We start from the raw sequence: 16,870 nt of genomic DNA on the forward strand, positions 1-16,870 counted from the left end.
GATTTCAGTGTTTATTACATTATTTTGAAATAAACAATGTAAACATTTTAAAAGTCCGTTTTTATTTGGGGTACAACTATACCCCAGAGTAGCAGACCCGTCGACGAAAATAAGTGTAGCATTCCAGAGTTAAGACAGAGGCTAATTCTAAAGCAACATTCAGTTCAGCCAAGTATAGATAAGACAAATATATGCACTCCGTTCCACAGATCCAGTGTGAGACCTTTAGATATGTAGTACACGTCAAGAAATTTCGCCGGAGATGAGAGTTAAATTATGGAAGTATGCCATGGAATTTGTGGCTGTTAGTCTTGACTGCATTTCCCTGGCATGCTCCCTAGTTGCCGCCTCTGACGCTCGTCTCATAAATTCAGTCGTTAATGATTTTTAATGGGTAGCAAAATTTTTATAGAAATTTTATCCACCTGTTTCCCCTAATTTTTCTTAATTTAGTTCAGCGGGAAGATATTTGTTGTCTTTACATATTTCATAAGGCGCTGAGTGGCTGCTTGTCTGTCTACATCTATAGGCCCTGCATAGCACATTGCATTCTATTTATCAGTCCTGTATGATGACGTTTAATGAAATATTGTTATAATTGAAATAGTTTCACTGTTTTGGGCTAACAATTCGTCTTTGCAGACTTCAGATTCATCACTTAATCTTTTTTCGCACGTCTTCTTCCCGAATCTAAATGACTGATGACCTCAGAAGTTAAGTCCCATAGTGCTCAGAGCCATTTGAAGTTTGAACCATGGAGGTAAGGATAGCCACCCGAATCTAAATAATCTGTGGTGCGGTATTGCCAATTTGCCACACACTTGAGAAGCTAATACACGTTGTGATATTTTCTTTTCGCAGCTGAATGGTTTATACTCTTTTTCTCTCTAGCGAACATTTTCACTTACATACTATTATTAAACTAGTAATTAACTCATTATAATATGCTATAATTCATCATTAGTCATACCATGCCATTTCCGTTTCGCCAAGAACAGCTGTCATCACAGCTCGTGTTTTTATGAAGACATTACTATGGCTGCTTTTCTGTACAAGCCCTGTAAATTTCGTGCGTGCAAAGCATTAGAACATGTAATATTTGCTGCGAGATGTTACTGATCTTTGAAAATTAAAAAAAAAAACAATAAACACATTTAGCGGTCTTTATTGTTTGACAACACTTGGCGTCTCAATAAGTACTTTGGTTGTGTTTGCGATCGACTTTTGTTAACAGGATGCGTCTGACGGCTCGTCGTAGTGTACTAATTGAATTTGACGGATATTCGTAGGGCTGAATAGAAAATCGGCTTGTCTTATGAATTGAGTCGGGAATTGACAATGCTGCAGGACTGTCGCAGAACGTATTATTTGACGCGAACTGTATCTTACTGGGTCGCAAAATAATAGGTATCACTTAAACACTACTTTCGCATCGTTGTTTTTCTTGTTTGTGTATTTGGTACGAAAGCTTGCGAACACGACAGAGAAGTGCCAAGTCACTGCGACTGGCTGATATTTCGGAAAAGTAGTATTACCTGTAGATGACCAGATTTGTTTCCCAATTTGTACTTAGCAGCAGAGCGTGTCTGTAGTAAACTCTTGTGTTTGCGAACTCAACCTGTCATTCGTTTTGAAGTCGTGGTACTGAAGTCAGGACTATGCGTGATGTGGCACAAGTATCCCGTTGCAAAATTTTTGAATGTTTTTTCGCAGAAGTTGCGTTGAGGGAGAGCTATGTTTGTAAACATACTGTCGCTATTGGAATTCAATCGTCTTTTCTGTATCGCCGAATGTAAATGGATATGGCAGAAGAGCGCAAAAGCAGAAAGGTAAGTTACTCTATATTTGGTCCAGATGCTTGTTATGCATTTTATTTTGAAATGCAAGTTACTTACCATAAAATGTAAGAGATAGAAAGATGGTTACATAGCATATCATTTAAGGATCAGGGATGTAATTTTCCATATTATTTTAATGTCGCATTAATATATTTGTTGTGTGTTCACTGCTAAATTCCATAGCGACTAGAAAGAACTTGTTAGTACGACATAAACGTATGTCTTCCTCAATTTGAGTATGCAGCTTTGTTACAATTTTTTTATGCTGACACGCCAGTGTTATCCCATACCAGAAATACCTATACATTTTGCATGTGAATGAAAAGCCCAATCCTCTACTGGTGTGACCATACGTTTGCCAGTAGCAATTGTGTGTGAAGGTTAAAAAGTATTGTTCTCATTTAATACCACTCTTTTTGTATTCTCCAAAGAGGCAGTATCCAATTGTGCAAAAATTAGATTATTTGAAATGTGTGTCTGAGGCCTGTTGTAGTTGTATTCTGGTTTCAGTGGCATAGTTTCCAGGTGTTATGCTCACCTTCCTGGTTTAATGTTTCAGTTCTGTATCATTATTCAAGTGTGATGCAAAAGATTTCTCTAAAAGTGTTTTGGAAATCTGTGGAATAGAACATCAAAAATACACTTCTGATGTTCGTGTAATATTTTGGAGTAATTTCACATAATGTATGATTAATGCAATTTCAAGCTACTGTTATAAAAAAGCCAAATTAGATGTGAAAGTGTGAGTTAAAATAGCTAAAGATTTTTTGTTAAAAACTAAATGAAAAAAAAAAACAGAAAACTAATACCAAGTAGCTCCCAATGATATTGTGAATAGAATTTAAAGTAACCCCATCATTAGGTGAATTTTTACTAGCCAAACATAATGAAAACCTGTCAAAGTTTGAGTGAACATTTGTGAACACCATCTTATTGAGAAGTGACATCAGAATTGTAATTTGAAAATTTCAGTTTAATAGTTGGAATGGGTTTGAGTGGTGGTGTTATATGCTGATCTCTCTCAGCAGGATAAATGATCAACAATAATGTTCATTATTACAGTTCACACTAGTAATAAACAAAGTGAAGCAAACATTAATCTAAAGACTATTTGAATTCCATGGAGCTGTGCTAGATATGTTTCCATTGGAGATGACATGTGTTTGGCAACACAAGAAAGGTTATTTACATACAGTTGTGGACAGCTTTAGAGTTGCAGCTGAAAACCAGGCTACAGTATTGTGGCTTTCACCATATTTTAAAACTACATTTGGTTCTGCAATGATTGCATTAAAAATATTTGTACATTTTATTTGGGAGTATTTTGTTTATCGTGACTAGTTCTCTTGGCGGTAGTTTCAGATTTCAAGTAATTGTTCAGGGATATGTATGTTACACTACGCTGTGTTAGTCTGATAAAGAATTTTACAGTATCTTGTTTTAAATGTAATACTTGGACATAGTATATAAGGCAGTCCTCTTACATAAGTTGTTACTGTGTCCCTTCTTGCTAAATGCCAGCTTTTAATTTGCAGTGTAATTCTTTTGAGTGATTTTCCTAGTTTCTTTATTCTCCAGTGAACACAGTGTTTCTGTTGCATATTCTAAGATTCCAGTAGTTTCGTAGTATGATATGACTCCTCTGATTTGATCTTTTTTGTGTGCCATGATGGCTGATTGATCCTGTGAATATTATTGTGCTGAATTGAGTTTAGAGTGCTGTTACTGGTTATTTGACATATGCTGTGAGCTCTACCCTTAAAATAAAAGATGCAGTCCACATAAACTGCTGACGGCTTCCAATATTGTTTAGACTTCAGTAATAAATCCTTATTTGTCCATAACGGTGAAATAGTTAATGTAACTAAATTATCTTCTGCCAGTGGTAGATTCAGTTGCTGTATGCAGCAACACAACATCAGCACACCTCTCTACTGGTGTACTGTGGTTCCATTAACATGTGAAATGTCACAATGGTTTAAGCATTGGACATATAATTAAGAGTAGTGAGATTCAAATCACCATCTTGAATTAGTATGTGGCTCCCCAAATCACTCAAGGATAATACTGGGATTATTCCTTGAACAGGCCAATTCCTACCACATATCATCCTCCAACAAATCCTAATGACTTCATTGCAGGCAAGAAGAAGGGGCTTTCACTGGTTTGCAGCTTAACTGATGGTGCCTCATACCCTTTTTTGGGAAGCAGTGCCGGCCGGGGTGGCCGAGTGGTTCTAGGCGCTACAGTCTGGAACCGCGCGACCGCTACGGTCGCAGGTTCCAATCCTGCCTCGGGCATGAATGTGTGTGATGTCCTTAGGTTAGTTAGGTTTAAGTAGTTCTAAGTTCTAGGGGACTGATGACCTCAGAAGTTAAGTTCCATAATGCTCAGAGCCATTTGAACCATTTTTGGGAAGTAGTGTCATGGCAGGTGAATGAAATTGATCTGCCAGTGGTGTGATTCATAAGATGAAAAATCTGGCAGATGGAAGAGTTCATCCCAGAAGCTACTGAGAACAAGGTTGCAATCAGATGCATGCCATTACATCAGCACCAGTGACAACAGTTGCCTGAGGTCTGAGACAATTTACAATTCTTTTGCAGAGGTAGACAGAAGTTGTGAGGGCAGCTAACTTCAAATCAGCACAGCTGTATATGCACACCATCATTCATAGGACTGAGAGGGGTATGTTGATATGCAGCTGAGTGCAGAGTCTAAACCAGAGGCCCTGTAGGTTCTGTGATGATCAAACCTGTAGATTGTTTGACCTACACTACAGTGTGGAACCTTGCAGAGTTTCCCTGGATTTCTCATGCATGTGCTATACAATGGAAGTTACAATTCTGATGTCAGATTGTGTGTGGAGTACCAATAGGGTCTTTTATATTAGGCATACGTTGAGACTCCAGACAGAAACCAACTACCACTGTCGAAACAAATTATCAAAAGTATACTCTGATTAAAATTACTTTGTGGTTGACAGGCTACAGTTTCGGTGGGCAGTGTTGGTGTGCATGTAGCCACAGTTCACGAGGCACTGCACATACTTACAAAACAGGCAACACAGCAAGCAAATGGTGCTTGAGAAAAAAACTAAGATTGGCGGGCTGCTGACCCCTACCACTCAATTTGCTTCAACATCAATCACAAAGTAATTTTAATCTGAGTATAATACCATAAGAAATAGGGAAGACCCCAGATTTAAAATCCGCTGATGTGCAAAATGTAAGGACGAAAGTAACTTTAACTTGATTTGTCACTGCCAAGTAACATAGCTTAACGAGTATTGGACTATGCATAGAAATACCTGATACAATAGTGTAAAGAAGGTAACTGAAAGGAATACAAAATGAGACAAACAGAAATGACACTTTTATTCAGAGACAATAGTAACATGGCAGTTATAGTGATTTATGATGGTCCCCTAGACATTACAAAAGGTGGTACATGGTTCTTAATGGGATGTGTCCTCACCATGGATAGCAACAAATGGTCTGCAATGTACTCCCATGCTGGCCACAAGGTTGGTAAGCAGTTCTTGTGGTAGTGTGGTCCATACCTGTTATCAGCATGGTTGACAGCTGGTGGGTGGTCATTGATGCATGTGGGCATGCTGCAATACATCTTCCAGAAGCATCCCACATGTGCTCGATGGGATTTTTTTGGGGTGGGGGGAATGGACAGGCTAGTCCATTCACTAAGTATTTCACTATTAGTTGTATACATTTTCATGGAACAAGAGCCAGTTTGGCCTTACATTTACCAAGAAAAAAACAAAAAAACTCAAAACACACAGCATTTTCTATCGGGTAATAAAGTTGTGTAATAAACTCTCCCGATGAAAAATATTACTGAAATACATCTGTTTAAAAAGGCAGCTAAAATGTTCTTGACAAATGCTGCATAATCAGAGGACTCAGATAAGTGGTTAATAATGGATAGGTATAGCACCAGACATTGTCCCATTACAGTCCTGTATTACTTTGGAAGAAAATCGTCTGCCAAGATCTATAGTGCATGATAGTAATGTCATTCTCCTGAGTTCAACATCTCACTCATCATGGGGGACAATGACTTGGTTTTTCTGGTGGACTGGGGGGAGGACATGAAGATGTGCAAGGGTGGATAGTGGCATGTGTGTGGACTGGAGTCCATTTTGCAAATGGACTGTAGTTAGTGCTAGGGGCATAGCAGCAAGTTCAGGATTCCTGAGTCACCAATGGGTGTCCTATATGTGTGCAGTGAAGAAGACCAAAACTGTGTTTACATCAAAGATTATTTTACAACAAGGACCAATTGAGTGAGGCAGTGCAGTTGTAAAAACACTGGCATCATATTTGGAAGGATGAAGTTTGCTCTGTCTAGCCATCTTGATTTATATCTTGTGTTGTTTTCCTAAATTATTTAGGGCAAAGGTCAGGATGGTTCCTACAGCAAGGCAATGGCCGACTACCTGTCCAATCCCCTTAAAAGTGCCAGTAAATGAACATATCTGACATTGTCAGAATAGGAGAAAGCAATTGTAAGCAGATAATCAAATGTAAAATTACAAAGATTTCAAAAACTTTGTATAAAACTTTTTAAAATTAAAAAAATATATGTATTGTCTCTACCACATTTAATATTAAAAAAATTATAAATGATGATCAGTTTTGGTAGCATAAATACCATCTTCAGAGCACATGTAACATTAGAAATGCACTAGCAGTGTACAACACTGTTGCATCATCCATAACATTCTTATTTTAAATCTTCAAGTAACATCTGTTACGTACAGTCACACTTCCTGTGATAGCAAAGAAAACAAAAAGCCAGTACAGCATCGTAAAAAATTAAAAGAAATGTTTTCGTTACAGTCAGTAACTTTAAGCAGGGATTTGCCATGTGAGCTGTACTTGAAGTCAAAAGTAAAACAAAAAAATGTGTATATACAACATTGTCATACTGGATAGCTTGTCCAAACAGTAAAGATGTATGTACACTGGGTGGCACGACTCCCACATGCTAGTAGTTGCAGCAATTTTACAGAGTTATATGGAAAGTTTTTAAAATTTTTATAGTTTTACATTTGCTTCTGTCTATATTTTGTGTGTATGAATATTTGAGCTTTTTATTTTTGTTGCATTATGATGACATCCTATTTCATTGTGAAATGGTCCTTGCTTAAAAAAATAAAGACAGAACACAAGTTCAAAAACATAAAAACAACAAGAATTAGTAGAGATTAACACATAGACGTGTGCTGGGGACTTAAAATTTAATCTCTTCAATGATAAATTCGTAATATTATTTGTAAATGGCTTTTCTCATAAATTAAACAGATAGGACATTTATAAGACAAGTAAAAAATAGTAGATCACTAGCAGGATTAAAGTATCTTGTTAAAAGGAAAGGGAAATGTACCTCCTATCAAGAACAAATAAAGATCCTGTAGTAGTTGTACATTACAAAAATTACTCAACATTACTAAGAGAAATTATTAAAAATCAAGTAACATGTGTACTGTCAGAAATCAGTAATTCCAAAATAGACCTAAGTCTACACAGAATGTAGTGAATTGAGGCAGCAGTGGTCATAGAACAAGAAAACGATACTATTGATTTAAATGGAAGGGCTATAAATGTCACATGTAGCTGTTATGTTCAATAACCATTTTTAAATGTAGTAGAAAACAGAGTGACAAGCAGTTCACAAAGAAGCAGTGAGTTGCAAAAGCAACTCAGAAAATTCAATCATTTGGATGTGTCAACCAATTCTCCTTCTGAAGCTAAGAAAATTATATATTTTCTCAAAAATAAAAGCTCATATGCGTTTGATGGTGTTTCCTAGAGTGTGCTAAAGTGTTGTTCCCATATATTAACTGCTATCTTTTCTGAAATATGTAGTTTATGACTTGTACAGCGCATATTTCCAGACAGAAAGAAATATGCCATTGTTACATGCCTCTATAAAGGTGATATGAGAGATGTCAAAGGCTACAAACATATTTCAGTACTATTGTCATTTTCCAAAATTATCCAGAAAGATTTATATTAGAATAGTATCCTACCTGAGCAACAGTATTATCCTTAGTAAATCACAGAGATGGTAAATAATGTTCTTCAAAGTATTTTTAATTTATTTCAGAAAAGGTTTCATTTTCAATTAATGAAAAAATTACATTTTCGTTTCTGCAGTCTAGAGGTACTACACCAATTATTTGTGGAACACATGGTGTGGAAACAATAACTAGGATGTAAACTTAAGTTGTTTTGATATCCATATTGGTGATAATTTAAAGTGGAAAAATTCAGCTTTGAGCTCCTAAAACAACTCAGTTCAGCCACATTGGCACTTCGAGTCATTGCAATTCTACAGAATAAACAAATCAGTAAGTTAACATATTTTTGCATATTTTCATTCAATAATGAATAATGTTCTGGTGCAACCCATCTTTAAGAAAGTAAGTTTTCCTCGCTCAAAAAATACTGTAAGAATAATTTTTGGTGCCTGCCCATGATCATTTTTTAGACATCCATTTAAGGAATTGGGCATTTTGACTATTGCTTCACAGCGTATGTAATGTCTGTTGAAGTTTGTTGTAAATAACACACTACAATTCAAAAGAAGCAATGACAGACATCATTACAGTACCAGAAGAAAAAAATGACATTCATTATTTTGTATTAAGGTTGACTTTAGCACAGAAAGGGTGCATAATGCTACCACCAAAATTTTTGACCATTTACGTAATGATATAAATTTTCTGACAGCAAAGTTAAGGTTGAAAACAAAATAGAAAAAAAGTTTAGTCTTGACAACTCCTCCTGTTCTGTAGAAGAACTTCTATTTATGTAATATGTAAAACTGTTGAATAGGAATTAATCCTTCAGCTGTGTATAACAACAATGAAAATCCCCAAGTGTAATAATACACAAAGTAAAGGGAAAGTAAGCACTCACCTATAGATGAGTGATGTATGGCTCATAGAAACAGACGACAGAAAACAACATTTGTACTAGCTTTCGAGCTCTTGTTTTTTGTATAGTAGAAGCACACCCAAAAGCACTCATCCTTGGTTGTGATGAGACACTATGTAATACAGATACAAAATGACTCATTCTACATCATTGATTCATTGTGCAAATGATCCATGGAACACAAAACTAACTAACCTAATCTGTCCTATAACTCGGCACAATATGTGAGGTATACATAGAGTGAAACATTCTACACTTATTCTTCAGTATTTGAGATCATTAATATGCTGTCATTGCAGATGGGATATCAGGAGCTATCATACCCTTTAGCATTCAGTGACTAAATAGAGAGCAAGAAAAATGAAATGAACAAATACTTTCTGCATGTTATTCTCCTGCGTACAGTCTACCTCCTGCTGAAGCAGGATGACTACATTGGTTAATGTAGTCAATTTAGACAAATCATGTGTATATATGACGTATTTAATTATGGATACTGTTCCTCACAATTGGAACCTTCCCATGTACATTTGTTCTTGCTTTGATAATCTAAATTCTGAACTTTCTTCAACAGGGAATGAGTTCTCCAATACCAGTTCCATCTGGAGGCTCACGTCAAAGTTATGATCTGTCATCTCCTGGCCACCTTCCAGATCAGGGGAGAGTAATGACACCACCAAATTCTTCAGGCCGTGCATCAGTAGGAGCATCGATTGGTAAGTTCATTCTATTTCATTGTGTACATAGTTTTTGTACTGCAAATTTTCTGTGTGGTAATTTACTATTTTGATATTTCACCAGATCAGGGGAGAGTAATGACTCCACCAAATTCTTCAGGACGTGCATCAGTGGGAGCGTCGATCAGTGAGTTTATACTATTTCCTTCATTGCAGATATTATGAAATAATATTTCATGGAGAATTCTAATGCGTTAAAATTTTCTGTTATCCTATATTACAGCTCTTGTTGTTTTCTTCCTCTTCTTCTTCTGATGTCTTTTTTGTTCTTTTCATACAAATTTCATTTTTCATCTGGTTTACGTACACCAAATACCTGTTGCATCACGAAGTTGTCTCAATTTCCAATTCCTTACAGCCATGTTACTGCATGTTAATGGAATTATTTTCTTTCCACAGACTTTGACCTTACCTTTAATCAGATGGTACTCATTCATTCTTTCATTCATTCACTCTCACCTACTGTGTTGTGTAGACCTCATTATGAAGGAGAGCCTTCTGAGTTGGGGAACAAATCAAGATGTACGTTAGCAGGGAGAAGCAGCTGTCATAAACTTCAACTATGTACCTTTGTAAGAACTGCCAGTAATGTTTATTGGATGATGTTTATTAATAAAGAGATTTACCTGCATCCATAATATTCTTGAAATTGTTGTTAATGAAAATTTAAGTAATCGAAAGGCAATCCTTCATAAAGCTACAGCTTTTTTACTGTCATTATTCATAGATAGTTTATATACCACTGCATACGCTACTGCTCTCTATTGGTGTCAGTAATTATTTGTGTAAAATAATTGTCTACATACCGTTAGAGTGAAACTTTATTTTACAGTGTACAGTATTATTTATGGTGCTAATGGAGTTATAGCCCCAGAGCCCAGATTGTCAACTAACTTTCAAGCCTGGTTAATGAGGAATGAGTTTAATTTCTTCTTGGAAATTGCTTGTTCCCTGCATTGCGTCGGCCGCTAACTTGATGGTGTTTTTTTTATCCTCATTTGGTCATGACAATCAGCATTCGATTCTGGAACCTATAGGACATTATTTGTTTGGAATTGCATGTATGGGTCTTTGTAAGACTAAGACTTAAAACTATTTGTTGAAAGTCAGTTCCAGGCCTGTCTGACTTGTTCTTCATCTTAAGATTCTTTCTAGGTGAGGTAGTTCTTTTATAATATCTGTATTCCCTTGAGACTGCAACTTTGCCGCAAGATGTTCTTAAGCTGCTGTGAACTTCATGTACTATAGAATTATGGAGAATGCTACTCACAATTTCCATTTCTTATTCTTATGTTTCCAGGAGACATTTAGTTATAGGTAAGTTGGCTAGTGTTTTACATACAGAAAAGTTGAGACTAGATTACACATCCTTTGTCCTTTTTGCAGTTACATAAGGAAGCAGATAATGTTATGACATTAACTATAATGCTAATGGTAAATATTGTGAACATGTTCTTGCAAGAAGACCCATTCCACTTGACAATGGCCAGTGATTGCTAGGTCAAAGCTTGTGGTATTTTGACCACTTGACATGGCTGAAAGTCCGAGGATTTAGGGAAGTAGACACCTGTTCTGCTTTAAGGAATGAAGTTCATTATTAACAGCTATATGTTTGGATTTCGAATGCTCGTGTGTGTGTGTGTGTGTGTGTGTGTGTGTGTGTGTGTGTTTGGGGGGGTGGGGGTGCATAAAGGGCTTGATGTTGTAGGACAAAAATATTTAGTCTGATGCTGTGCTGTAAAATAAGCCCACTGTCATAGATTATTTATATATAAAGAATTGTGTGTTGAAAAGGGGGTGGGGGTGGGATGAGAGTGGGTTTGTATGTAACTTAATGCATTCTTGATGATACATATTTCTTAGCCTAATTCAAAGTGCGATTAAGTGATGGAGGTGTTTGGCTGAGCCACATTAAGAAAAGAGAACTGTGCAGTTCTGTGCAATCATTAGTAGATGTTACACTTCATTTCTGAAGTGTGGATTGTATGGAATTATTATTAAAGGCTTGTGCTTGCAGTCTTCCTGTAGGATTTTGGTACACGCCCGTAAGATTTCTGAAATAATTGTTTTGGAATACTGTTCTGTTCCATAACTCTGCTGTATTTGTAGATCGGTACAAACATAGAAAAAAAAGACAGTACCTCAGCTTATGTTCAGATTCTACAACCATATGTCTGTACCCTGACAGATTGTTGTGGACATCATGCGAAATATGCTATCAAATGTTCCATTGATGCATTCAACATCGGAGAAAGTATCTCTTACATACTATTGGACATGGACTCAGTTTAACTTCATTTCACCAGTCTCCATACAAAAGTAATAAAATTGCTTACAAAATAGATATATCCTTCACCAACAACTCTTTCTCCACATGTTATAGCTTTTCTGCTTGCTATTTAGATTCTTCACCTTATGTACAGCAGTCATTTGTATTGGCAAACTATTCAAACTTACGATTAAACGAAGTGCTTATTTTATTTTGTGTTCTCCCAAGATTATTTTCTCTACTCTTAAATGTGTAGCTAGTCATGATCCACTGATTGGGTAAATGTAGACTGTTAAAATGTTTGTGTGTGCTGAAAAAAATTGCACCACATCAGGGTCCCACTACTTTACATATATGCTGCAGCAGTAACCTCTCATGGAAACTTTTTCATTGCCCTGTACAAAAAAGGAGCTTGGTCTTTTGCATAAGTTGAGTAGAATCTGATAGGTATCTGATGGGCTTGAGATGTCTTACATTGTTGAGTGATTTTTGGACGAATATTACAGCCTTCCATAGTGAAACAATTTCAGAAGGCAAAATTCAGTATTTTGGTCTCCTTTCTGCATTGTCTCTTTTGGTGCCACTATGGTTGCTGAGTAACTGAATGCATTATTTTAGTCCTCTTACTGACTACTTCGGATTTTTGGTGAGATTGGTTGACAAAATTTTACCTTTGAATTCATAGACTGCTTCCATCTTTGGTCTCATTATGTTCATTTTGGCTTTGTTCATCTGTTGTTTGTCAACAAGGCTTAGGCTTTGCAGAAATCTGTAATGAAGCTATCTTTGCTTCAGTAGCAATTTTTTGATACAGCTATTGAACTGCAGTGGGATTTCCTTCATACCTTAAGACTTTGCTTTGCATATACAAGTTTAAGGCATACTTTAAAAGTATTTTCAATTTTATCCGTTTATATCCACATCTTTGTTGTCTTCACTCTGAAACCTATTGTGTGCAAGCCTCTCCATCTCTGCGTAACTACTCCAACATGTATCCATTTGAACCTGTAATTGAATATTTATTGCCAAATGTTCAGATACATTGTTTCCTGTCGGTCTTACTAAGCATAAATATGTCCATATGTTATCTGACATTTCTTGTAACACTTGTAGTTAGCCGTACGGTTTGAGGCGCCATGTCACGAACCGCGCAGCCCCTGCCGCCGGAGGTTCGAGTCCTCCCTCGGGCATGGATGTGTGTGTCGTTCTTAGCTTAAGTTAGTTTAAGTAGTGTGTAAGTCTAGGGACCGATGACCTTAGCAGTTGGGTCCCTTAGGAATTCACATGCATTTGAATATTTGCACCTGTAGTTATTGATGTTATAATAGCTATACAGTCACTGAGATTTCCTATTGTTTGTTAATTGATTTGAAATGTGTGCGTCTGTTAATAGCTAGGAGGCCCAAGACATTTCCCTCAAGATCCGTTATCCAGCTAATGACCCAAGGTATTTTTCAGAATAAATGTTCAGAAAAATCTCTCACAAATTGCTCTCCCTGACACCAGTTTTAATGAAATTGCTAGTGCTGTATAGCTGGCAAATTGAAGACTTCCCCTGCCACAATAGTGTGATCAGAAAATTTACCTGTGGTATTCACATAATTTTCTGTGCAACTGTCAGCTGCTACTTGTAATGAAATCATCTCTGTAGCAACCAACATGAATTCCAAAAACACATACCTTCAAAAACAATACCTATGCCCTTCCCACATGATTCCTTAGTTCCATGGATAGAGATAACTTGGGGAATCCAGTTGTTTAAACCTTTCAAAATGTTTAAGTACCATGGCAATGCATTACAACCAAAATACGCTTATATCGGATATATGAGCAGGTTTTGCTTGGACTAAAAATGTATTAATGGGCAGAATGCAGCATGTGATCCTGGGTGGAGGTTACCTAGAGATTCAGAAGTATTTTTAAAATGTGTCCCAGGTTATTGTGGTATGAAATTTACTGAACCACAACTGGAGTTAGTTATAGCATACTAATATGTGGGAGTTCTAATGTGTAGGATTAGGAAGTGGGACAATCACATTGGCTTAACTGTTTGTAAAGCAGATAAGTCTTTATTTATTGATAAAATACAAAGAAGCTGTCATTTTTATATGAAATAAATTTCTTGTGAACCCTCATTCAACCCATAATGGAATAGTGTTATACCAGGTTGGACTAACTGAGGAAATTGATCATATAGAAAGAATGGTAGTCCAAGTGGTCACAAGCCACAACTTGCCCTGACAGCCAGTCTTACATCTCCTGCCTTTCAAACATCACAGAAGTTCTGCTGCAGCTTTGTGTGACTAGCACTCATGGAAGAAAGGCTATTGAGGAGATGACTTAATCACTGGCTGAACGAATTTTTGCTCTACAGCAGAGTACTCTGCCAGGAAGTTTCAAATCGGCACACACCCCACTGCAGAGTGAATATACATTCTGGAAACAATACCAAAGACCATGGCTAAGCCATGCTTCCACAATATCTTTTCTCAGAGGAGTGCAAGTCCCGCAGGGTTACAGAATTTCTGTGAAGTTTGAAGGTAGACGATGAGAAACTTGCTGAAGTGCAGCTGTGAACGCAGGTAATCAGTCTTGCTTGGATAGTTCAGTTAGTAGAGCACTTGCCCACAAAGGGTGAAAGTCCCAGGTTAGAGTGTGTGACGTAACGCACTCTTTCTGACATCAACGGCAGTTCTGCAACATAAATTGTCCACCTACCTCAATACTGCTGCAGATCTGCATGTGTAACTCCTGACTGCAGCTACTCAAGAGATCTCAGAAAAAGCGGTGTTGAAGAAACTGAGAGTCCATAACTACTCGTCTGAGGCCATGATAAGTACAAAAAAAGCTGAAAATAGTCTTGTGAACACTAAAGAATAAATCAGAAATGGGTTGCTGTTCAAATTTCCAAGTTCAAAGGTCCTCTTAAACTTGCATTAGGATTTCTTTTGTATTGCTATTAAGCAAGATCATCAGCCCACATGTGTTCAAATCATTAAAGTTCCTGTTCACAGTCCTCGTCACACTCAAACAGCCAGAACTTTTCCTTTCCAATTCTGAAATCATTTACGAGAGTAACACAGTCAATAAACTGCTATTTACTTTTGCACTCGGCATTCAGTGGATGTCCTTATTTAAAGTTTTTGCTTGCCATAAATACTCAGTAAAGAAAATTTACTTAGTACCACCACGCTTTTAGTTCAGAGTTTACACACGCAATTTCCTCCAGAACAAAATATCTCTCGACTCTTAAAATTTCACAAATAGTTAAAGGTAAACACCAGCTACCTTTATCACTGTACTGAAACGTGGAAGTCACAATATCACTTCATTTTACACATAATGCGTTCGGACACATTCAGCATGACCGGCTGCTTCGAAAGCTAGTCCACCACTTCTTTCTTCTCTCTGCCACTACTAGCCTCTCTATCTCATGCTTTAGGTGGCAAACAATCTCACTTCTTATTGGCTGTATAGAATTACAGCCAATCAGAACTGAATTTCAGGGCGCGGCTTGCGCCAAAATCTAGCAAGAACCCACCACTGCCCTCAGCTCATTGATGTCATTAAAGTAAGCAACTCAAAACTCTCTTGTTAAACAAATAAAATGAAATAAACTTTAAGCTGTACCCTTCTGAGGGTACCCAGCATTTCCATGTCTAAATTTACTTAAATAATTCATCTCTTCCTGGTCGATATTACCATTGTCTTACAGCCAGCCTTGCTGTTCTGTAAATATTTTTCATTTCTTCTTACAATAACAACCTTCTGATGTTTCCACAGCACTTATCTCTCTTACTTAATATTACTATAGTGAAGAAGGAAAGAAGACAGTCAAAAGTACTGAATGATGAAGAGGAAGAATGATAACACGAAATTAAAATTAAGTAGCATTGTCATTAACTTGAGTCCTAGTGTTCGTCAAACACTTAGCCTTGCAAAGAGTGCAAAGCCCTCTGAGTTTTTTTTTTGTACATATCTCTCTAGGTCAATAATATTTCTTAAGCCTAGCAGTTTATGAGACTTTACAAATTCCAATCGGTAAGCATCAGGGTGAGGTTTCTCTATTATCCTAAATGGACCCACATACTCATCAGTAAACTTTTTTGTTTCCGAGGTAAGCTTTTTTGATTTCTCCTTGGTCTTTATTAAAACTAGATCACCTATTTGGAAGCTAGTAGGATTAGCTCTAGCATTGTGTCTCCTCTTTCTTTCCAGTGCCTTCTTCCTTATAGTAGCATGTGCTAGTTTCTTCTTTTCTTCCATAGCTAAATCAGTAAGACCAGGGAATTCTACAAGATCAAACAAGATGTTATTTGCCCTAATTCCACACATTAGTTCAACAGGTGCAAATCCGTTGGCTTCATGTTTAAGATGGTTAATGACCTCCTCAAAATACTCTATGTAGTTGGCCCATGCAGAATGTTTCTTGTGGCAGTAAGTCCTACATAATCGGTTTAGTTCCTTCATGGTCCTCTCACACGTATTACCTTGAGGAAAATATGCTGAGATCTTAATATGCTCTACCCCACGTTGTTTTAGGCACTCCTCAAACCTCTTAGAAATAAATTGTGACCCATTGTCAAATAAGATAGCTTTAGGCACTCCTATATTTACAAAGTAATCCTTTTCCAATTTGCTTCCTATTACCTTAGAATTAGCTTTCTTGAAAGGGTAAAATCTAACGTACTTGGAAAAACCATCTACCAAATGCACATTCACTTGTATTTAGGCCAAACAGCACCACCCTATATTGATAACAGCTACCTTCAAATAGAAACGCCGTATACTTTCTTGATTCCTTGGCTAAAGGAAGATTCCAGTAACCACAGGTTACATCCATGGATGTGAAGAATTTTGCCCCTTTAAACTTCTGTAACAGTTCTTCTATATTTTCAGGTCTGTCACTATCAGGTAATACTATCTTATTCAAGGCTCTAGCATCTAATACTAATCTGATCAAGCCATCCTTCTTTGGTACTATAACCAGCGGGTTGTTATAAACACTTATTGCTCTTTCAATGATCCCTCACTCTAGCATATTCTGAATCGGGCCACGTACTG

General features: G+C 36.9%; 1 protein-coding gene across 1 annotated transcript in view; it reads left to right on the top strand.

Moving 5' to 3' along the window:
- The first annotated feature begins 1,175 nt into the window (after positions 1-1,175).
- Positions 1,176-16,870, top strand: part of LOC124722300 (oxysterol-binding protein-related protein 8) — a 211,438-nt gene continuing 195,743 nt past the window's right edge. Inside the window, 3 exon segments of the mRNA XM_047247483.1 lie at positions 1,176-1,829; positions 9,375-9,516; positions 9,602-9,664. Coding sequence (XP_047103439.1) covers positions 1,797-1,829; positions 9,375-9,516; positions 9,602-9,664 — 238 coding nt within the window. The 5' untranslated portion in view covers positions 1,176-1,796.

The sequence above is a fragment of the Schistocerca piceifrons genome, chromosome X, assembly GCF_021461385.2.
Source record: "Schistocerca piceifrons isolate TAMUIC-IGC-003096 chromosome X, iqSchPice1.1, whole genome shotgun sequence".
NCBI classification, from domain to species: domain Eukaryota; kingdom Metazoa; phylum Arthropoda; class Insecta; order Orthoptera; family Acrididae; genus Schistocerca; species Schistocerca piceifrons.